General features: G+C 40.0%; 1 protein-coding gene across 1 annotated transcript in view; it reads left to right on the top strand.

Annotated features, from left to right (window-relative positions):
• Positions 1–19100, top strand: part of mtrex (Mtr4 exosome RNA helicase) — a 28840-nt gene extending 9740 nt beyond the window's left edge. The window contains exons 8-23 of the mRNA XM_022236575.2: positions 404–502; positions 716–824; positions 2025–2239; positions 2826–3038; positions 3275–3400; positions 3893–4043; positions 5057–5229; positions 7502–7699; positions 8121–8231; positions 11604–11696; positions 12250–12345; positions 13201–13364; positions 14520–14682; positions 15985–16147; positions 17339–17443; positions 17634–19100. Coding sequence (XP_022092267.1) covers positions 404–502; positions 716–824; positions 2025–2239; positions 2826–3038; positions 3275–3400; positions 3893–4043; positions 5057–5229; positions 7502–7699; positions 8121–8231; positions 11604–11696; positions 12250–12345; positions 13201–13364; positions 14520–14682; positions 15985–16147; positions 17339–17443; positions 17634–17686 — 2232 coding nt within the window. The 3' untranslated portion in view covers positions 17687–19100. The remainder of the gene's footprint in view (positions 1–403; positions 503–715; positions 825–2024; positions 2240–2825; positions 3039–3274; positions 3401–3892; positions 4044–5056; positions 5230–7501; positions 7700–8120; positions 8232–11603; positions 11697–12249; positions 12346–13200; positions 13365–14519; positions 14683–15984; positions 16148–17338; positions 17444–17633) is intronic.
• The last annotated feature ends 5800 nt before the right edge of the window (positions 19101–24900 follow it).

Here is a 24900-nt window from a genome sequence, read left to right as displayed (position 1 = left end):
AAAAATAATATTACAAACATTGCATGGAAAATGGAACAGTGTGTCAACATAAAAATGTTTATTCACAAAAGTAGGTCTTACATTAGGGATTTTATCTATTTCCTGGTCACAGCGATAAGTTGTAGTTAATTACAAGCAAAACACCAAAAAATAGTGCCAGGATATTTACTGGCCCCACTGGTCCGGCTAAGCTGCAGGCAGTAATTGGGCATTTTGGGGATGTTTTCTATTACATGTATTCATCCGACTGGGTGGCGACGATCCTCAAGCACTTTGAAGTGCCAGAGTTGTAACTCCTTCTGTGGTACGAGTAGGACAGCTCCTCTTTGAAAGGCAATTATACATATAGCTATGTTGGAAATAATCTTTATAACTACTCATGTCTTGGCATGATTTCTTGCAGCCTTGCCATGTTGTGTACACTGAGTACAGGCCAGTACCTTTGCAGCATTACATCTTTCCTGCGGGTGGTGATGGACTGCATCTGGTTGTTGATGAAAAAGTTAGTACCACTTCCCTACTGTGCTTGTACTGTGTATGCTTGCATTGTTGAGTGAAGTATAAGGGAAGAGGACATGCATTTTGCTGTAGCATGTTTTAACCAATAAGCTTTTTGTACAACCTGAATTATTCATGCGCGTAAGCCTTTTCATATATTACATGCTTGAAAGGGAAATGCAAACCCCCCTAAAACCACTTTTGTTTCTCCTCACAGGGAGAGTTTCGTCAAGATAATTTTGGTGCTGCAATGTCTGTCTTGAGGGATTCTGGTGATGCTGCTAAGGGTGACTCAATGAACAGGGGACGGAAAGGGGGAACAAAAGGTATGGTGTTGCTCTACATTGGCATTTCATTTATTCTTACATGTCCATGTATGTAATAAAAGACCCAAGGCAAGGGGTGTGTGACAGTCCCCTTATACAGATGGCCCATGTGCTTTTGCAGAGATTCATGCATGCCCTCTAGTGCTGAAAAAGCATAAGTGAACTTTAGGTGAGGGAACTAAATTGTTTGTCCTTTTTGCATCAATTCACAGATTTGGTCTGTTCTGATTGCCTTACACATGCCCTCAATTGGTTCTCACAATTAACCACTCGACGCCAAATGACGTGTTAACACACATAATTTTCCTTATTTTTTCCATGAAGGACGTGTACACTCGTTTTAAGAATTCTTTTTTCATTTCTGTGGTTGACATTAACACGTTGTGCTTGGTTGGGTCAAAGCGTGGAAGGCGATCCTACTCGGGGTTGTTGCTAAGAAGTGGACCCATCCTAAACAACAGTAAAATGGAAATACCTTTCTTGAGTAATGAGAATTGCATTGGGGAGCCTACACCATACACAAAAATTAAGGGGATTAAACACCTCTTTGTTTGGGTAAACCCATCTGCCAGGGAGCGAAACCTCACTTACAAAAGAGATAAGATTACAAAATCCCATTTCTAAGGATGGATTTGCGTTAGGGAGATGTTAATTTCATTTTGGATTTTTTTGCCCTGCCTGATATGTATTGGAAAACTGTATACTCAGTGTTTCCCCTGAAAGCTTGTGAAAAAAAATCAGAGGCGTACTTGGGTGGGACTTGAAGCCACAACTTCTTGCTTACAAGTGCAGATGGGTTCGAGTCCCTCCTGAGTATGTTTTTTTTCACAAGCTTTCTGAGTTATGCTTTATGAGTTGCTTGTACATTATACTAAAGAATGATGATGTGAATGCAGTTCAAGTCAGGTCGGCATTCACGCCCATATTGGGGCTGTCGGTTATTGTTACATCTAAGCCCAACACTGACATCTGGTATACGTTTCAGAAAGACATCATGGTGGGCGGCTGATGTGTCATGTTACAGGAGTTGTTTTGCAGGGTTTAGCCAGCAATAGTTTGCATTAATCTCTGGCAGTGCTGAAAGCATGCAGTGCTTCATAATATTGTAGAACTAAAAGTCATTGGCTGTTTGGTGAACAAAATGTTTTCACCTCCCCTTTAAATTGATGAGTCAATTCTGTCCATTTTCTATTCAACTAGGTCCCTCCAATATCTTCAAGATAGTCAAGATGATCATGGAACGGATGTTTCAGCCAGTCATTGTCTTCAGTTTCAGCAAGAAAGAGTGTGAGGCATATGCCATGCAAATGTCCAAACTGGACTTCAACAGCTCGTCAGAGGAGAAGGCATTGGTGACAGAAGTCTTTAACAATGCTATCGATTGCCTCTCTGATGATGACAAGAAATTACCACAGGTTAACTTGCTTTAGCTACTAATTGGAACTTGTAGTATTTAATAAAGAGTTACAGAAAGAACACGTATTATTAGTAATGGTATCAAAGTGATGGAAAAAGTTTGGATTTCTTTGTTGCGTGAAAAACATGTATAATGTAAGTTCTGTTAAGTCTTAAATCATATCACACAACATGCTCAAAATTTTTGGGCCAAGAAAAAATTTCATGGCAACTTCAAGCCAACTTAGAGAGCTGTTATGTCAACAACTTAGTTGTTTTAGACAAGGTAGTTATCGAAGTTAGTCAATTTACAAATCAGGTAGTAATTCAGTTCCAGAGTCTTAGTAGTGTCAAAAGGATTGAGAGGAATGTCGCAGATTGTTTGTCAAGCTTGCGACTGAAGACAGCTTGACTTGTGATGGGCTTGTGAATGGTATAAGATGACTTGTGATTCAATTGCAACTCTGGTTTCACATTTAACAGGTGATTTCTCAGTGTTTGTCACTGCAATTGGGAACAAGCTGAAGTTTGAATGACCCTTTGGGGCTTTTAAAACAATGTTGATCAATTATGGAACAAACACTAGAATGGCTTGTCTTTTCACAGGTGGAAAATGTTCTTCCTCTTTTGAAACGTGGCATTGGCATCCATCACTCAGGACTTCTACCAATCCTTAAAGAGACCATCGAGATTCTCTTTTCTGAGGGCCTCATCAAGGCATTGTTTGCTACTGAAACATTTGCTATGGGACTCAATATGCCTGCCCGCACCGTGGTCTTCACAAATGCTCGCAAGTTTGATGGCAAGGATTTCAGATGGGTACAAGAAATTTGTATTTATTTTGGGGCATTTCTGATTTTTGAGGGAACACAAAGTTTTGACATTAAAAATTCAAGTTAAAGTTGGGCAGCTTTAAGCAAGTTTCATCAAGAACCACAGGGTAACAAGTGACACCATTGGTTATTGATGAAATCCTTGATTAAATTTAAATTCTAAGCCAGAAAAAAGCACTGATTATTATTGTTGAAATGATCTTGTTTTAAACCATTATTTAGATTTCATCAGGGGAGTACATTCAGATGAGTGGGAGGGCTGGGAGGCGTGGTTTAGATGACAAAGGCATCGTTATCTTGATGATCGATGAAAAGATGAGCCCAGGAGTTGGCAAGAACATCCTGCAGGTAATGGAAAAATTATTCTGATTACAAATTTGATTGGTTCTGATTTTTCACTCTCCCTTAAAAATGAATCTGAAATTTGGTGAAGTTACTGGTTCATATACATGGCTTCAATCGAGGATTGTTTTTGGGTACAGAGATGTCTATTGAACAACAGAGCAATCATTGTTTTCACACTAAGTATTTGACAAACTGGAAGTATATTTTATTCTAAACTGAAAGTGATCTGGGTAACAGATCAGTACTCAGTTACAAAAATAGTGCACCATCCTGTTGTTCATAATGGGAACAGAAAAAAAATGATCCATCCGTTATAACAGTTGCATATTAGTACATTACAATTGCGAAGGACCAAGGCGACACTCCGTAAAACAGACAAGAGGGAGCCATTGAAGGCTGTAAATCAAAGACTATTTAAACAAATTCTTTGTGCTGCAGTATGTATTTCATCTCTGCTATTCAATATACTCATTTTCATTTTGTGTGTGCGTTTAGGGCCAGCCAGATCCTCTAAACAGTGCCTTCCATTTGACATACAACATGGTTCTCAATCTACTGCGAGTAGAGGGCATCAATCCAGAATACATGTTGGAGAGGTCTTTCCATCAGTTCCAGAACTATTCTGTCATCCCAGAACTCTTTGACAGTAAGTTATCAGAAAATATTAGTTCTGTTTTACGGAAACTATTGATCCCATTTCTGCTGTACCTTTACATTGACAGTCAGATTAGTCAGAGTGTTTGTGGCGTCTATTTGTTTCCTATTCTCAAAATAATGTCTGTATTGCAAGTGTTAGCTTAACCTTCTTACTCATGGACATTAGAGGACATTTGGGGTGCTCAGTTGGCTTCTTACTCACGGACATTAGAGGACATTTGGGGTGCTCAGTTGGCTTCTTACTCACGGACATTAGAGGACATTTGGGGTGCTCAGTTGGCTTCTTACTCATGGACATTAGAGGACATTTGGGGTGCTCAGTTGGATCTTTATAAGGTCCACAGAAAAAATCACAAAATTAATGGATACTATAGACACTACGAGGTTCACGATTAAAGGTGATAATCCAGCTGTCTGTCAGCAGTGCCCGACTGAGAATGTGATATCATGCGTCATTAATGTAGTCACCTAGTTAACACATTAGATGAAAGACTTGTTATCCCTTCAAACTCCATGAAGGAACTTCATCTCCTAACTTTCTGAGTTGAAACGGCTATGAAAAGTTCTTCAATCACATTTCACTTTGAAACAGATTAGCCTGTGATTCAGTCCTGAAATGGAAAAGTGTACGCCTAATACTTTGAAAAAAGCATGAGTAATCCTGTGTCTTGAAGATTACTGAATGATGAATGCTCAAGAATGATCAGTGTTGGAGTAACGCACTTTGAATTCCTCCTACTATACTTGCACCTGTATCTGTTGTAATAAGCTTTTCTGTGTGTGTGCGTGTCATACATTCAATGTAGAGGTGAAAGTAGAATGACATTAATAGAGATATTCATTTTTCCATACACAGTATGGGACTGCCTTACACCAATGAAATGACCAATGAAATGTGAAGACCCAATATAATCAATTTTTGCTTTGCCTCATTGGTTAGTTATTCCAGTAATTAGCTTTGTTTATTTTGTCTCTTTTGTCTGTGACTTTTCTTATATGCAGAGTTGAAGAAACTTGAGGAAGAATACAATCAAATGGAGATCCCTCAGGAAGAGAGTGTGGAGGCTTACTACAAGATCAGACAACAACTCAACAAGCTGGGACGCGAGATACAAGCCTTCATTACTAAGCCCAAGTATTGCTTGCCATTCCTACAACCTGGACGGCTAGTCAAGGTCAGCAATATTTACGTATTCATTCCTCAAAAGTCATTTACAGTGTTTGAACATAACGCTGGTCCAGCGGCCAAATTCCAGTCAACATTTTTGTGGACTAGTCAAACCCTCCTTGAAGTGGTCCAGTTAAAACCAGTGCCAACTTTTGCCCTTGACCCATCAAAATTTCACTTATGACGGCATTTACAGCAGCTGTTGAATTGCCGTAATTTGCAGAATATTGGCCATGCGGAGTATTTGCTGCAGCAAGTAAAAATCTGCAAATTAAGGTTTAAGGTCGGTATGTTAGCCCCATGCGCTTATAAGCCAATGTGTAACTAAGTAAGTCATCACAAGTGCTGCACTGCTAAAGCGCTTGTACCTGTAGAGTATTACGTGGCGCACTTAAAAACTTATATTTTGCACTTCAGAAAAATAGGAAAATGAGGACAAAATAAAATTTCATCAGAACTTTGTAGTGGGTATATGAAATAGACATTTATGAATCAGAATATTTGGAGTTTGAATAAATTTCACGTTTTTGAAGTTTGAAGTAAAATATTGCTCCAATAAACATTAGAGGCAAAAATTCAAAGTGCCCAACGTGAGGGTCAGTGACACTTTCAGGTACACAACACAGTGGTTTAACCACTTTCTGCTGGGCACGTTGATACTCAGGCTGCTGGGCTAGAGGCTTTTTCATTTTTTTCTGCTTTCAAAATTCTTCAAAAATTCATATCTTCATTTACTTGCACACTCAAAAAAGAATGATGCTCCTGTGACCACTCTAATCTGACAGGAACCTCCATTGATATGCGAGTATTGCAGCCATGCATGCTGCCCAGTAAAGAGTCCCCATTATGCAGTGTTGAATAATTTCCTCTTTGTTCTGGGAATTAGCCCAGTGCATTGCTATGCTGGACGGCTGGTGTGGCTATGCTTCATGAGCCATGAAGCTGCACTGTGAACGCTGCACAATGTAGCCAGATTCCACGAGCGCTCAGAGGTATTGTATGGCTAGTCACTGGAGCAAGCACTTTTGTCCATGCGTACAATTCACTGGCAGCGGCAGATTATGATACTGTTTCAAAATAATGACGGATTATTTAAATATAAATATATGTTGGGAAAGGACAAAAGCAATGACAGATTACCGCTGGTAATGGCCCGCACTCTACACTAATAGCTATTGTACGAACCTTCATTGGCAAATCCCAGCAGTTCGGTCTTTTGTTTCCAAGTGAATAAAGGCCCAGTTTTCCAGTCCAGTTGTTGCAAATCAATCATGGAATTACCTTCGCTGATTGCCAAAATTTATTATTGACAGCAAGTAAACTTTTTTAATATGCCCAGCAACCTTATCTTTTACTGAAATGAGAGCTACGATTTCGGGCAGCCCGGCCTTGTGGGCCACGCACTGTGTCTCCGGTACTGGGCTCCCCCCGGTGCAAAGTGGTCAAAACCATATTTGACCCAGACATCAATGGATATCGGGAGAGTATTAAAAGGGTCCAAATTTCTAAAAACTATATTTACCATATTTGAACATCATCTCCAAATACAGAAACTAGGTTGAAAGGGTCTACACCGGAGAATTTACCGAAAGAGGTTGTTTACTTATGCATAGCGACCTTTTTTGGCTATTGTTTGTTCTGCCGTACCGACGTGGTATTAGCACACTCTTTGTCATTAGTTTGGGATTAAATAAAGATTAAATTGAGGTTTAAAGGTTGCTTATTTTATTATTTTTTGTGTGTCGGTTTCTTGGGATAAAATGCAGCAATAAATGTACAACTCTAGCCACATATTTAACTAACAAATTGGTGTGGCATTTTTGTTTGAGTTTTTTTTTTACTGTGCAACAAATACCAAAAAATAGAGGACCAGTCAACATTTTGCGGGCAAGTCAAGATGTGGCTCTACTGGTCCAGTTGGCCAGTAGTAAAGAAACAGGTATGGGGAAACCCTTACACATTATGTTGCATATCCAAACTTTATTGCTTATAAAGGTTTTTCATGTGACGTCACTTGACGGGCAAAGGCAGTCTAGGAAACATTCCAAGTCCACTGCAGTGCATCCGTTTTGAACCTGCAATTTCTATTGGCAATTTCATGTGCAAGTATGCCAGAATGCTGACAGACTTCGAAGGCAAAGGCATGTCTGCGAACATTTGTTTAAATTGAATGCTGACGGTCAAAAATAACGTCAGCGGAAAACCTCTTTTGTTGTTGTATAGTGTATGCCACAGTGTTTCACATGATCAAATTGGAGTTCTTGTGCAAACCCTACTAGGTCAAGAATGAAGCTGATGAGTTTGGATGGGGTGTCGTCATTAACTTCAGGAAGAAGGCCAACCAAAAGATGAACAGTCCACGTGATGACCCACTTTATATTGCAGAAGTTCTGCTTAATTGTTCCAAAGAGAGTATTAAGAATGCTGCCACAGACTCTGCCAAGCCACCCATGGCTGGAGAGAAGGGAGAAATGGCTGTAAGTTCCAAAGCACTATCTCCAGTCTTGCTATACAACTTGAATAAAGGTGCTTGTACATTTATTTAGCCAAAGTCCTTGATTCCCTTTAACTTCAAACATTTCCTCTTAGTTTGCCACTTTACATGACATCAGAGGTACGTACCAGAAGGCACACTTGAACCTACAGAAACATTTAGCCCCATGTAAGGGACATTTAATGGGAGCTGTTCTCACCCTTCTCACATCCAGTATGATAACTGTAAAATTCCTTGGTAGACAAGAGATAGGTAAACACAATACACATGGTAACATGGATGATAAGTGCCTTTTTGTAGACATGACATTTAACAAATCTAGACCCAATAACTACCACCAAGACACTACATAGCAAATGTAGATTAAGTTTAATATTCCGTGGCTGTTTTACTTCTTTTTGCAGGTGGTTCCAGTGTTACTGAATTTAATCACACATATCAGCAGTGTAAGGTTGTATTTACCAAAGGACCTCAGACCACTTGATAACAGGCAGAGTGTGGGCAAGTCAGTACAGGTAAGAATGCACTGTGTCATGGTATGGTAAGAGGTCTTAGGCCTACTAGCTGAGCCAGTGGTCTCTCTGTATACATGGTATAGTGTGGAATGAATGCACTGTGTCATGGTTTGGTAAGAGGTCTTAGGCTCACTAGCTGAGCCAGTGGTCTCTCTGTATACATGGTATAGTGTGGAATGAATGCACTGTGTCATGGTTTGGTAAGAGGTCTTAGGCCTACTAGCTGAGCCAGTGGTCTCTCTGTATACATGGTATAGTGTGGAATGAATGCACCGTGTCATGGTTTGATAAGAGGTCTTAGGCCTACTAGCTGAGCCAGTGTTCTCTCTGTATACATGGTATAGTGTGGAATGAATGCACCGTGTCATGGTTTGATAAGAGGTCTTAGGCCTACTAGCTGAGCCAGTGTTCTCTCTGTATACATGGTATAGTGTGGAATGAATGCACCGTGTCATGGTTTGTTAAGAGGTCTTAGGCCTACTAGCTGTGCCAGTGGTCTCTCTGTATACATGGTATAGTGTGGAATGAATGCACCGTGTCACGGTTTGGTAGAGGTCTTAGGCCTACTAGCTGTGCCAGTGGTCTCTCTGTATACATGGTATAGTGTGGAATGAATGCACCGTGTCATGGTTTGTTAAGAGGTCTTAGGCCTACTAGCTGAGCCAGTGTTCTCTCTGTATACATGGTATAGTGTGGAATGAATGCACCGTGTCACGGTTTGGTAGAGGTCTTAGGCCCACTAGCTGAGCCAGTGGTCTCTCTGTATACATGGTATAGTGTGGAATGAATGCACTGTGTCATGGTTTGGTAGAGGTCTTAGGCCCACTAGCTGAGCCAGTGGTCTCTCTGTATACATGGTATAGTGTGGAATGAATGCACTGTGTCACGGTTTGGTGGAGGTCTTAGGCCTACTAGCTGTGCCAGTGGTCTCTCTGTATACATGGTATAGTGTGGAATGAATGCACCGTGTCATGGTTTGTTAAGAGGTCTTAGGCCTACTAGCTGAGCCAGTGTTCTCTCTGTATACATGATATAGTGTGGAATGAATGCACCGTGTCATGGTTTGTTAAGAGGTCTTAGGCCTACTAGCTGAGCCAGTGTTCTCTCTGTATACATGATATAGTGTGGAATGAATGCACCGTGTCATGGTTTGTTAAGAGGTCTTAGGCCTACTAGCTGAGCCAGTGTTCTCTGTATACATGGTATAGTGTGGAATGAATGCACCGTGTCATGGTTTGTTAAGAGGTCTTAGGCCTACTAGCTGTGCCAGTGGTCTCTCTGTATACATGGTATAGTGTGGAATGAATGCACCGTGTCATGGTTTGTTAAGAGGTCTTAGGCCTACTAGCTGTGCCAGTGGTCTCTCTGTATACATGATATAGTGTGGAATGAATGCACTGTGTCATGGTTTGGTAGAGGTCTTAGGCCCACTAGCTGAGCCAGTGGTCTCTCTGTATACATGATATAGTGTGGAATGAATGCACCGTGTCATGGTTTGGTAAGAGGTCTTAGGCCTACTAGCTGAGCCAGTGGTCTCTCTGTATACATGGTATAGTGTGGAATGAATGCACTGTGTCATGGTTTGGTAAGAGGTCTTAGGCCTACTAGCTGAGCCAGTGTTCTCTGTATACATGGTATAGTGTGGAATGAATGCACCGTGTCATGGTTTGTTAAGAGGTCTTAGGCCTACTAGCTGTGCCAGTGGTCTCTCTGTATACATGATATAGTGTGGAATGAATGCACCGTGTCATGGTTTGTTAAGAGGTCTTAGGCCTACTAGCTGTGCCAGTGGTCTCTCTGTATACATGATATAGTGTGGAATGAATGCACTGTGTCACGGTTTGGTGGAGGTCTTAGGCCTACTAGCTGTGCCAGTGGTCTCTCTGTATACATGGTATAGTGTGGAATGAATGCAGGGTGTCATGGTTTGGTAAGAGGTCTTAGGCCTACTAGCTGTGCCAGTGGTCTCTCTGTATACATGGTATAGTGTGGAATGAATGCACTGTGTCACGGTTTGGTGGAGGTCTTAGGCCTACTAGCTGAGCCAGTGGTCTCTCTGTATACATGGTAAAGTGTGGAATGAATGCACCGTGTCATGGTTTGATAAGAGGTCTTAGGCCTACTAGCTGAGCCAGTGGTCTCTCTGTATACATGGTAAAGTGTGGAATGAATGCACCGTGTCATGGTTTGGTAGAGGTCTTAGGCCCACTACATGTAGATGAGCCAGTGATCTCTCTATACATGGTATAGCGTGGAATGAATTGAAATCAAATAATGTGAAATACAGTGTGTATACTGACCAGTGTCAATTTACGTAATACCTTTTATTCACATGTTATCAGTTATTTTCTGTATAATTTTATATTCATGCATTGGCACCTGGCATTGTACCTCACTAAATATGTTTTTAGTGGTTAGTCATGCCTCTCAGTACAAACTCTATGAAGTGCTTCATGTTAGGATTTATATGTTTGCTGACAGCCTGTAGTTTGGAAGTGTTCAAAGAAGGGAATAGATGCGTGCTGGGCCGATCTTACCGGGAGAATGGAGGCTCATGATATCTTGAGCCAGTGAGGGACAATGTCAGAGCCTCCATTCCCATGCTGGTCTAAAATGAACAATCAGGACTGGCCCAACACATAGTTATTCCCATTCATGATATACTTTGTGTCAGAAGGTAGAAAACAGGTACAATTCTTGATTTCCGACAATTCTGTTGAACAATTTTACTTCATGTTTTTATCAAGCACCCCTCTACCCATGTTATGGTATGTGCCTCCCTTGAGTGGTCATAAGCAGGCTTCTTATATGGAGATTGGTGCATGTGTGACACACACTATGTGAGGTGGTGCACAGCCAACTAGTGCTTTATCAGCTATTTAAGACCAGTCACATGACAGGCACTTGACCAATAGTAATGGCTAAATTGCCATAGTTATAAAAATTACAAAAGTTCACGAGGCCAAAAAAAGAGTTCCGCTTCTGATCTGTAAGTCGGAAAGTTTGGGGGGTCAGCTTTTTGTGCCAATTGAATGGCATGACTGGGGACGAAAGCTGCCAGAAATTGCCTCAAAAGGGATAACTAACTTGCCTTAATCTATGTCAAAATTTCTACAGTCAATGCCATTTGAGACGTATTTCATACATGCAGTACATAAAATCTAAACTCTTAAAAGTCAGGTTTTGATTAAAAGTTCATAAGCCTAATGGTTGTTATGTTATATTATGGCTCATCCACACAGTGAGCAGAAATTGATATTTTGCACAATGAAAGAAAAATTCAAACTCTGGTTTTTCAGTAGGACTGTTAACACCGTACGCATACTGTTCCTTGCCATTCATATGTGCATAATTCCTTCATGTTTTGAATAGGAAGTTCAGAGAAGATTTCCTGATAGTCTGCCGCTTCTGGACCCAATTGAGGACATGGGCATCAAAGATGAAAATCTTAGGAAGGTTGTGGAGGTATTGGGAGACATAATGAAGCAATCGTTCCCCTTGTGACCCATAATGAACCCTATCATACCTATATTGCCATAATGGAGGTTCACCTGAATGAACCCAATCTTTGGTTCCACAAGCAAAATGTGAAAAGTTACAGGAAAAAATTGAGGACTTTGCAATCAGTACAGTTGTTTATGCCTCCCAACAACTATGTTGATCTGCATGCAGTTTCACTGTTCAAAAGCATGGTGTCTGGGACAAATGTTATACCAAGAAGTGGTGAAATTTCCCACTTTTTTCACCTGGCTGGGGGACATCCAAGTTTGAAGACATTTTGGCCCATATTAATCCTGTCAAAATCATAGCTTTTTTTGGATGGAAAGGAAATCACACACACAGTTCCCAAGTACCAGATACAGGAACATGTGTACATTGAGGGGTTTTGTAGCAATCTGATGTTGATGTTTGGGGTACCCCAGTGGTTGCAGTCTTTACACACGTTTTGGTTTCCTTCCCAACTATGCAAAACACAATGATTACTAGTTGTCTTTTGTGATTTTTTTCTCTTTTCCAGAAAATTGAAGCATTTGAGGAGAGAATGTACAGCCATCCATTACACAAAAGCCCTGATGTACAGAAGCTATACAGCCAGTATGAACAGAAAGCAAAGGTATGAAATTGAAAATGTCTTTGTTTCTTTAATAACCTAGAAGGTCAAAGCTGGTGCCAGTGAAATCTTTGAAATGCAAATAGCCTTGCCCAAATCACTTCTGCTAAATGTAAAATAGGGTGTTATGACCATTACATAATTTCATACTTTATTTAATTGTAGAAAGCTCAAATAAATGGTTCTACTTATGCCTTTGTGTGCATCATTACCCTTTCTACTGTAATGAGAAGTATCACAAAAGTGTTCCAGTTTCCTTTTATATTTGAAAGGGTACCATCAAAGTTTCCAATAGCTTTGATTCCACCCAAGTTGTAATTAACTTGTAAAGATCATGCAGGAATTAGAATAAAACCTTTTCACTGTTTTGTTTATTTCTGTACTATATACATTTGTAGTATTATTTAAAGCTATGGAAACACGTGTTTCGTATTATTGTGACTAGTCCATATACTTACCTTTGATAAATGGATCAATTGTTTAGGTTCATACACACATATACTATCACCTCATACATAAGGACCATAAATCACCAGACCCAACTGTATTGGATATTACAAAAACAATGTACCCTATTGGCCCTGCAAGATTTTTTTCCCACTGGGTAAAGAGGAGTTTTGTATCCACACATTAAACTCTTGCCAGTGCCCTCTGCATAGACAGCACTTATGCAAGGCTTTCAGTGAATTGAGTTTTGAGGGTGCATTAGAGCATTTCTTCAGGTATTATGTAGCTCCCCTTGCTTTAATGTGGTAAATAGTGAACCATGTATTGAACACCAAACATTCTCCTGGTGGACAGATTGAAGTGGTTTAAAGGTTCAAGTTGACATACTTTTTATGCATCTTTTTTTTTTAGCTTGCATCAGAGGTCAAAGCTGCAAAGCGTGAGCTGAAACGAGCTAAGACAGTGATTCAGTTGGAGGAGTTGAAATGTAGGAAACGAGTCATTCGCAGACTAGGCTATGCCACTGTGGCGGATGTTATTGAGATGAAAGGACGAGTAGCATGTGAAATCAGCAGGTAAATTCAGAGATCTGCACTCAGTTTAACTTCCTGAAGTAAGGACTCCTCCAACAGCTAATTTATTCATTTCATAATTACTAATAATGGAGTTGCACACATCAGCATGTGAGGCACTCATGTGCATGCATGTGTAGCTCCAACCCGTCCATTTTAGTGTAAATTTCTCAGACTGTGCTTTTAGTTTTCAATTGTTTGGATCAGCATTAACACAGTGTGATTGCTGCAATGAAGATACTATGTTGCTTCCTGTTGCACAATGCTTCAAAATTTCATTTCATTTTCTGCCCATAAATTCTCTATCCGCTAAATGAAGACTGTACGCTATGAGTACAAAATGGAAGGCATACTAAGACAAAGGCCCTAACAAGGGCCCATTGGAAATAAAAGTATATTTATAACAGGTGATGTCATTCATGCACACAAGTTTGCTCCATTTGAAAGATGTTGTTGACTTGTTTCTTGCATTCTTTAAAATATGGACATCACATCATCAGTCATTTTTGAGAAATAGAAGTGGGAACTATGTAAGAACTTCAAATTGATGAAAGACTATGCACATACGTTTGGGTCCTTTTGAGAGCATCAGTGCTGACGAATGAAAAACATCTTGCATCTCAGGTTGCATTTAGGTGATACTTCCCAATTTGTTTTTTCAGTGCAGTTCCCAGAACATTGAATTGACCTCATTTATTACCTACGTATTTGGTTGACTACTCGGCATTGACATATCAGTTGAATTCTCCAGTAAAGATGGCAGACACTGAAAGATGATATTTTCTTTGTCTATTTTGTGAAATTTTTTATTTTGAAATTGATACAGACTGCCAAGAAGACTTTGACTTGCTCCTTTGTGTGTGCAGTCATTAGCTGAGTGTGTTACCAATATTGAGCTGCAGCCAATACAAAAGACTAACAGAAGAGTCATCTACTGTCACATGCTGAGACAGTGCCTCTGGCTGGATTGGATTGTCCCATATGTGAAGAGTGGTTCACCAAAAGGGAAGAGTGATGACTTGGAGGTTTACTCAATCCTAATACTACATTGGTGACCATGTGAATTCACATAACCTTTGGACAATACAAGGGAATAAATTCTTTGTATCAGACAGAGAGTTGTTCAAGTTTTATTCTTGTCTTGTTTGCTATTCACAGTGCTGATGAACTACTCCTGACAGAGCTTATCTTTAATGGTGTCTTCAATAGCCTGAAACCAGAGCAGATTACTGCCCTTCTGAGCTGTTTTGTTTTTGAGGAGAAATCCAAGAATGTACCCAGATTATCTGAGCAGCTGTCAGGCCCTCTGAGGCAAATGCAGGTACAGGGAGAGTTGAGAAATCTTTGAAAATATGGCCTTCCTTAGATCAGTTATTTCTTGGTTTTGCCTTCGCTTGGTAGTGCCATTGTAAATAGAAAACACCAATGCGCATTTGATGCAGTTTGGATTTTTAGCTGTTTTGGACATCAGCCCAAACAACTTTTTTTCCCATCAAAAATTTGTTTAGCTGTTTTGGGTATGATATTATTTCTTAATTCATGTACCAGTGACATCATGCAGCACTCAATTCAATCACCCTCTGTCTACAGGTTGAAAACATTCAAAAATCCATTTTGAATAGATGTTTTGGGCAAAGTTTGCTAGAATCGCTTGAAAATTGGTAGATACAATAACCTTTATGCTGCAACGTTTGTGCATAAATTCAGGTTGATGATGTCATCAGACTGGAAGTTGTAATGAAAAAATTTTAACTCATTAAAAGTTGCTAAATATCAATCCTGACAGCTATAGGCTGAAGTTGCCCATCAAAAACTACAGCAACTAACTGCATCCACTGTCCAACGTATTGGGCGTGTTGCATTGTTCTGTTTGCTGCTGCTGTTTGCTGCAAATGATAAAAACTGTCATCCTCTGGTAATGCTAGCAACATGACCCATGGTGATAAGAGCCATATCCTTTGTACCATGTGGCAGTTAATGTGTGTTAGCGTATAGTGTCATGCTCTTGCACATTCATCACAGTGAAAGGAATTCACTGTGGTAGTGGTCCCACAGACTGGAATTTGATTGCGGCCTGTTGCATGGTGGTAAAAGCACCATATTTTAAGTGCATGTCTGATCGGGCCGTGCATGTACTGTGTTTTATATTTTGAACTGCGGACATAACAGCTTTTGATTCCCAGCCATTCCAACTTATTTTTTTTATCAAACCAAAAGAGTGAGGTTAGCGCAACCTCACTCACTACTCATTCTCTTCTTATTTTTAATGCTTATCCTTTTGTTTTGATGGTGGGGAGAATCCTCTACAAAACCTATGGCCCAGTGTGCCATACCCAGCGATGCAGTGCCACGATAGTAGCATTTCAGGGTTACGTACGTGCAACAAACAAGCCCTGATTGGCTGAAGCTCACCTTGATGGGAACTTCACATGAAGTTGCTCAGCTGACATGGATTCTTTTATTTTATACAGTGGGATGGGCTTTGATTTTCACAGATGTCACTGGGCCATAGTAAATTAAATAACTGACTAATTGGAACTCTTGTGACAACCATTTAGATGAGATTGGAGCATTGTTGAGTATAAGGGTTAAAGATAAGTCCTTCATGTTTTATGTTTGCCAGGACTCAGCCCGTAGAATAGCCAAAGTGAGCGCTGAGGCTAAACTAGCTGTGGAAGAAGAAGATTATGTGGAATCCTTCAAGCCACAGATGATGGATGTAGTGTTTGCTTGGGCCAATGGATCCAACTTTGCTGAAATCTGCAAGATGACTGATGTATTTGAGGGTAAATATACAGTTGTAACTTGGAAGCAAAAGTTCAAAGCTCTCATCACAATTTTGTTTTAGTTTGACATGCTGAAACAGTAACATGTCTATTGAGGTGGTAAAATGTACTTGTACAAGCTCCTATAAAATACCGACTAGGTGCTGCTATAGATTACAAATCGATAGGCTAATACCTTCCAAAGATAGCTTTTGTGTAATCATCGTGTAAGTTCAAACAGCTAACTGATCAAAATTGATTGCTCAAAGCTATTCTGAATTTTATAAGAGCTAGTTAGATGAGTGCTTCACAGTTATTCATGTTGGTAATAGTGTCAAGAATCTATCAGAAATGTCCTTCAACTGTACTGTTTTAGACAATGTTTCAGGTTTTGGTAAACTTGGCTTGATATTCCACATATCTGTCCACTCCATCAGCAGGTACCCCCCTCATTGGCAGAGAAGAGATGGGCTATAAAGGGCGGTCCATACTTCAGGCAAATATGAAAGTGAAGCGAATCTGATGTCACAAAAAGTTGCAGTGAAGTTTTGCCCAAGTTGAAATGTGTTCAACTTGTACAAATGTGTTACGTCAAAAATGTGTGTTCTTGTTCACTTTTGCACAAAGCATGATCTGACCTGAAGGTTATTTTTTAGTTGGTGCCTGGTGCTCATGCGAAGATTTTTTTTAACCCTTTCTGCCCTAAGGGGATGCTTTTTCCAGTCAAAATATGTCACCTCTTGTTCATTCATGGAATTCCCAGTAGAAATAGCACTCCCCATGCATGTATTGAAGGGACTTTGGAAGTTCAAAAATTTACAAAGGCAACAATTTTCGGGAGAAGTGAGGATGAAACTGAGGTTCCTTCTTAAAATTATGTTTTTAAGACAAATGGCATGTAGGTGTGCCTAAAAATACAGAAAAAATCTCTCAAACTTAGATAAAATTGTAAAATGAATGTCAGTCTTTTGGCTTTTGTTATTTTATTTAGTATTTGTTAAACACCTGATAGAAATGTCAATCATTATAACAGCAGAAATTCTGTGTGATCTGAAATTACTAAAATAATTACAACTGTAGTTGTTTTAAATTTATAAATTTTGTTTGCAAATGCATAAATCAATAATTAATTTAATGGCTACATTGATTTCATCCAGTCATTTTCACCCTTGTCTAGTAGGCAAATGTTTTTCTTCTTCCATGCATTGACAGGCAGTATCATCCGTTGTATGAGAAGGCTAGAAGAGCTACTGAGAGAGATGTGTCATGCTGCTAAGGCTATTGGAAACACAGAACTGGAAAACAAGTTTGCTAGTGGTGAGTGTGCAGGATTAGTTACGGCCTGCAAAGAGAAACAGAAAACAAACTGGCCAGGAAGTTAAAAATGTGCAACTGTAGTAGTACAAGTACCCTCCCAACTGTATTGTTGTGAAATGGAAGTAATCTTATTGGCTGTTTCTAGTTATGTAATGAGGTTGATACATGACAATTGTCTGTCTTGTTTCAGGTATTGCCAAGATCAAAAGAGACATTGTGTTTGCTGCTAGTCTCTACTTGTAAAAAAGAATCACCTATATCTACACCAAGTCGGTCCTTTGACCCTTGACCTCTCAACTTGATGCCTGACTTCACAGCTCTACTGGCTGACTTGAATTTGTTACATTGTTTGGTGTTTCCTGCTCTCTTTCACACTTTTCAGCATTCATGGCGTGTGGATTGATGAAAATGGTCTTGAGAGGATAAAATCTGCAAGTTGTTGAATAGTGTTTTTGATACTTTTATTTCATTTGTATAGAAATGTTTTCCATGCAGTCCTGCATGCAAATGATATGATGTAAACATGGTAAATCAGATCAACTCCATTGCCCACATGTCATCTTGCACTTAATACAAGATTCTGCTTTTAACAAGAAAATATTTAGGTCCCAATCCTGTGTTTTTCATTGTTCTCATTCCTGGTAATACAAGGTTTTTATTATAACAAGGTATTCTGCCAAGTCAGAGGTACCTCTAATTTACGAGGTTCAACTGTATTAGTGTTTAAACATCCGTTTTTCTGTCATTTTTAAGTTGCATTGCTTACGTTTTTACGATTCAGTGGTCTCAGAATGTCATGTTTGTATTTCTGTGAACTAGTTTCAATTCTGGAGCAAACGTATTTCACTTTTTAATTGTTTTGTGAGGCAGAATAGAGAGAAACCAAATTTTTGACTGCTTTTGATGTCAAATCAACATTCCCTTTTTTATATTTATAATTGCACCCCTGAAGCTATTCACACTTTGCTGATTTTCAAGGAAACAACTTGCAAATAAATGACCAGTTTTCAGCCCCCCCCCAAAAAAAGTCTGGTTTGTCCTCTTAAGATTCTGTTGCTTTATATAAATGGAAGTCACAAGTGTTAAGTAGGAAATGCTTGATGAATTTCTTAATGACCTGATGAGTGTATTTGGTAACTTGGCTGATAACTTAAATAGCAAGGCTTTAGTATGTATTACAGCCCATCAATGTCGATGAGTTCAATAACCAGCTTATCAGAAATACATTTTCAAGACTGTTCCCATCTGCAAGATGAAGGCTTGTTTATTATATTTTTAAAAGGAAGTATTAAGAAACTGACAGTTCAATCACCAAACTTACCAAGCATAGACAAAAGCAAAGCTCATCGACAAATTGCAAAAAAGCTGATATCGAAAAAAGTGCAACTATAAAAACCACTCTGGTGACGAAACTACACGGGGCTTTTAAAATTAGAGTCTGAATTTTTGTGGAATTATGATTTCAAAAATCCATGTTAACAATAATAAGGCAGTGGAGGTGAATCTGCTGAGAACAACCTTTTGTAGGAAATACTACATCTTTAGGTCCCCAAACTTAGAGTAAATCCAAATATTTTCTAATATTAAGTCTTTGCAATAGTTCATTTTCAGGGTGAAAAGTGATTTTACCAATAAACTACACGTTTTGCATGTAAAATTTGAGTCTTAATCTTAGTATCAAACTTTGCATTGAAAAGTTTTGGTCTTGAAGCAAAAAGGGGAGGACATAAGATTACATTAGTAATGCCTAAAAATGTAGAGCCTAGCTTAAAACCTCTTGTTGTGAATGCATGAATTCATACTTGGCAAATACCCAAATCTGCTTTACAAACAAAGATTATCTTTTGGTAGTCCTGAAAATGTGCTCGACAACAGTCTTCTTCATATTTAAGTGTTTGAAAATCCCCCGTTCTTTTAAACGAAAGTATCCACATTTGAACTACAGTGTTTTGCTCAAACAAAGCGGATCCTATAGCAAAAATCTAGAAATTTTCTGTGCACAAATCAGTGCAACATTGAGATTCAGTGCCTTGGATGACATCATAGTTCTGCTCATGAATATGCAATAGCATAAAAACCAAATAAGGCATCAGAATATGGGTTAAAATTGCAAAACAAACATTTAAAATGAGTTAACTGAAATGGGTTAATTGAGTCCCAAAGATGCAATTTCAAGGGTTTTTAGTAAAATTTATAAAATATTTCTATTTCCTGGTAACTTTAAGTTAAGTCTCGACTTGTAACAGATGATGTTATGGTAGCGCGCAAGACTTTAGACTTGAAATCAAGTCGTTAGTTGGTTGTGTTTGTCGTACATACGCGGCGTCATTTTACGATAAATATGCTGTGATTGCGATGCGCGATGACGTAGCATGAAACCTGTACGGTGTAGGGTTGGCAAATTTTTGTTTTGGTTTTGTGCTCTGTCATGCATGATACACAATCCTCACTGGAAGATTTTTTGAGCAATCAATATCTTGAAATGTCAGCATTTCAAATCCACTTTTAATGCTTTAAAAAAGATAAGTTAATTATTGTAAGATCTGATGCAATAATTAAATTTTCCAAAAATGACATATCTTAAACAGCACATTATGAAGGTGATGTTTTGTAAACTGATAACAGGAAAAGTGTCTCACGGAAGCATTAAACATAAAATAAAGAACCCAGATTAGCGTGCAGCGGCACATATGAAGCAAACTATGGGCCAGAGAGAACCCCGCCCGCCTTTGTGTCGGTTATTTTTATACTGGTATCTCAGGAATTCTTTCAGACATCTAGGGGGATGTGTTAAGTTACAGTAGGCTGGAGTGTGTACAGGGATTGTAATGGTGGGGGTTACCCCTCTGTCCCACTTCGTGCAGTACCGTGTGGCTCATCGCTTCGGCTGTGGAGCGCTTTTGTCCCCGGTGGTAATCTGCTCGCACTGAATGCCCCAAACCGTGGGATACTGTTTCAAAAAATGCTGAATTGTCTCCACTGTTGACAGTGAAAAGAATGCTTGTAATGCCTAGCAGCCTAGTCTTTTGTTACGAGTACGGTCTTTTGTTACAAAGCCCAGTTCCCTTTGTCCAATTCTGGAGACGCCGGACGAGCGTATTAAGAACACGTGTCCGGTACCGGCAACAAGTGGTTTTAGTTTTTGTGCACAAAACAGCCACGATGTCATAAAGCTTTGCCTTAGATGACATCACAAACTTAATGACATGCGTAAGCTTTAAATCTTTTAAGTTCAAAATAGTATGGGGATATGTTTCAGTAAAACTTTATTTACTTGAGGAAACCACCAAAAATGAGTGGTCATAGTGAACACAATCTTGCTTTGCCTCAACTATTAAAACATTCAACGAAAGAAGCTTGTGAATATTTCAATATTTGGTTAAGAAGTTATGGCTCTATCCCATTCCATTTAAAGATGCTCTCTCTTAGATTGATTTTTGGGAATAATATAATAATAACTAAAGCACATATAAGGCGCACTTAATCTGTGGAAACATTCAAAGGCGGCGGTCTAACGTGGAATACGAAAACTCAGTTTTGTTTACGATGAAAAAGGGCTAATGTCATGAAAAAAATGTTTTGAGACGCTGCTTAAACTGTTTAATGTCATTTACGTCAAGGCATTCCACAAAGCCCCTCTTAAGATCCGCAGCACGTTGACATCCACAGGACTTGGACCGACAAGATCCGCACCACCGACCAGGGGTGTACAAGAGGCTGCCAATGCGGTAAAGTGTGAATTGGTGTGACTGGTAGGGAACCCCCCACCAGACTCAAAGAACACCAAGCCAATAGCAGGAAGGGAGAGTATGAGAAGTCAGCGATAGTCAAGCATTTACACTCTGAAGACCACCGCATCAACTGGGACCAAGCCCACCTCATCACGTAGGGGGCCTTCCAGCATCGAGCACTGGTACGCAAGACGCATCAGAAAAGCCTTTGAGATTCTCAAGCACGACACCGTTCCCCAAGACATCGGCTTTTCCATCAGTGACATCTGGCAACCCCTGCTCACCTCCCAGTCCAATGGGTCGTCTCTACCCTAGGACACCCCCACCCCGCTAATGGGGTCTCCTATAACCCCGGCCACCTCACCCCGCCCAACCTATGCCCACCTGACACGCCTCACTGACCTGCTGGACCCCGTCCCGCATGAGCGCCCAGCTGAACCCGCCATAAGCCACTAGCATCCTCGTCACACCCCACTGCATCCAGATATTTATATAAGCGGCTCTGACGACGGAATGAGCACGTAGTCCGAAACGCTGAGTATACTCCCAGTTCTTCAGAACCTCACACATTCATAAGAGATATATTCCTTCGCATGGTGCTGCCGCAAGCCTTTCCACCTGAAACTCCGTCATGTTCTTGATTCAAATGATCAGAGGGCAAGTTTCATAAACGAGGTGCAATGCCTAAAAAAAAATTCGGTCTCCATAACTGGCCAGCCGAGTCCAGGGAACAGCAATTGCTTGCTTGTTGACCTCAGGCATGACAGAGCGGGGTTGCAGCATGCTTGTTAAATAAAGATGGCCAGGGCTGTGGAATGTCTTGAATGTGAGGAGGATCTTAAGAACTGAATTCTATATTTGATCGGTAACCAATGTAGCTTGTTGAGGATGGGAGTTATGTGATCAGTTCTTTTGGAGCTTGTTGACGACGTACGGCAGCATTCTGTACAAGTTGCAGATGATGAATCGTACTGTGTGGAAGACCAGCGAGCAGGATGCTGCAAAAGTTGAGTTTGGTTGTAACAAAGGCATGAATGAGTTGCTCTGCTGCGTTCTGAGAAAGTGTCTGATATTTGTTATTCTTCTTAGATGCATGTATGATGTCTGACAAACCTTGGACACGTGTTTTTCAAAGTTTAGGAACCGGTCAAACATCACACCGAGATTGCGGGCATCCGTACTGGGTACTAGAACATCGCCACTTATTGGTAGGTCGTGGATTTGGATTTTGTGTTGAAGTCGTAGCGAAGAAATTATCATGAACTTTGTCTTGTGTGAGTTAAACCTCAAAAAAAAAAATCTGGCATCCATTTCTGGGTGTCATGCAAGGATATGATGTGAGAATGGCGCATCTTAGTATCATCATCTTCAAGGTTGGGCCTGAATGAAGTGTACAGCTGGGTCATCTGCATAAAAATGTGACTGGACATTGTGTTGCCGATCAATTTCACCATGGCAACATGTCTTAATTGTCATGACGTCGACGAAGCGTGGTCTATTTGGCATTCCCTATTTATGAGCATTATCAAGTTCCACGCACCGATCAAAACTAAACGTATTCGGGGTGCCTCCTTTCACTGGCTCGATGGGGAAATTCTTCGACTTATGAGGCAACGTGATCGCTTGCACAAAATCGCACAGGGTCACCAATACGTTGGAATTCTTGCAAAATACTGCGTAACACGGTGACTAAGAAAATATGTCAAAAGAAAAGAGAATACTTCACATCAGCCATAGAAGAAAACAAAAGCAATTCATTTATGTTATGGATAAAAGCTAAAGGAGGTTCTCCTGAAGAATCAGAAAAGTGTTCCAAACTCCATCCTTTGTCCAAATGGATAAGACATCCTATTGACATTGCTGATATATTTAATGAACACTTTTCTACAATTGGAAAACGCAAAAGTGGTAACGGTCCCTTGTACGAGCCTGAAAAAGACGATAATGCTGATGCTCCTATCTATGATTCCCTCGACGATGAATACGTGATACCTCACATTACAGAAGAATTTGTTCGAAAGCAAATATCATCTATGTCAGAAGGGAAATCAACAGGTCCAGATAGGATAAGTGTTAAAATGATCAAAATGGATTCCCAATGTATTACCAAATATCCAACTCACATCTTTAACCTCTTTGGGAGCCTATCGCAAAGACTGGAAACATGCTCTGGTGACACCAATTCACAAGAGAGGAGACAACTGTAGTATAAGCAATTATCGTCCTATCTCTATACTGCCAATTGTCTCTAAGATTTATTTATTTATTTATTTATTTATTTGGATTTTGGGTGCACTCGTCAGTATGCACTAACCTTGACGAAAATCACCTCATAAGGCTAGGCATGACATCGCTCACAACACACGCTATACTACCACGGGTCAGTCGGAGGCTTCCGTCCTCTTCTCTTCGTCGCTGTAATGTGTGTCCCCCAACACGTTTTGGTAGCCAACCCCAAAACTTGAGCCACGAGACGATGCCGAGAACGTGGGCTTGTCTTTAGCCCACACGCCACCGGACTCTCCTGCGATGGTTGTTAGGCGCCCCTAGGCTCACTAGCTCAATGCACTTCCTAGATGGCTTGGGCCAGACCGGCTCAGTGCTCTAGAGGAGCAGTGCGTCACCAGTCCTGTTCAGGCGCCCAGACGCGCGGGAAGTGCGGCCCAGGAACCGGACGGACGTCAACCACGCCCAAGCCTCACGCATGCTCGTCCTACTGGTGTTAATTAAAAATGTAATTGTTAATTATGTATCGAAGTCCCAAATTGCATGATGTAATCTGCTACCATCTTTAGGTGGATCAACATCTTACTTGTACTTCTCTCCTTTTTTGTAGTTATTAAAATAGTAGTTAAATTTATAATTGTGAACGAATCAGTCTGAGCTCATTTTCTTTATTTCTGTCGTGCCCTTGGCCAGTTATTTTGTGGTGGATTTGGCGCACGTAACATTACCATATACAAGACAAGGGTTTCATCATTTTTTATAGTAAACATCAGGGCATTATTACTTTGTGTCCCCCTGAAAAAATGTGTGCACCCCCTGGGTATCCCCTCATTCCCCTCAAAACTGGTGAAATTGAACAAGTCACTGTTGTAGGTACATGTATTAGTGGCTACCGTCTCTGGGTCTGATTTGTTTGGAGTTTGGCTATAACAAAAGGAAAGTAACCTTTTTCTGTGCATTTTGATTGGTTAGAAACTTATCTTGTCCTTTCTATTCTGGAATGCCTTATAAACTTAACAGAATTGCACTGTAATACGGCCGTTTCACAATAGTGTGCCACTAAGAGTTTGCAGCGCGTTGGCCAATCACAACGCGTGAAATTTGTCGACCCAATGCGCGTTTGGAAAAGGTCGACAAATTTTGAAGAGATTTAGTAAAATTAATCTGTCCTAAAGCCAATGAAATAAATTTGGACATTTCCAAAATTCTTGGCACATTTTTGCGGTACATCAATATAATTAAAAATGATCTTGTAATAGCAATAGTATGTAATAGTAGCACATGTATCATCAATACACATACCGACAAACCGTGATATTTGTAGTTCTAAGAATTAAGTCAAATGATCATGATTGTCGTGGTTTTTCACCTTCAAATAGTTTATGAGAATTGGAATATGACAGAGTTTGCTTTTGTAGAAAAAATTGCTTCACATTTCTACTGGAAGATGAGAATACTGTACCCATTAATCCTCGAGGAACGACAACTCACACTCACCAA

Source organism: Acanthaster planci, linkage group LG12 (assembly GCF_054643075.1).
Source record: "Acanthaster planci isolate LZ-2023a linkage group LG12, COTS_SCS, whole genome shotgun sequence".
Lineage (NCBI taxonomy): Eukaryota > Metazoa > Echinodermata > Asteroidea > Valvatida > Acanthasteridae > Acanthaster > Acanthaster planci.
The sequence above is the reverse complement of the archived record's forward strand: the minus strand, read 5'-3'. Positions and strand labels throughout refer to the sequence as shown.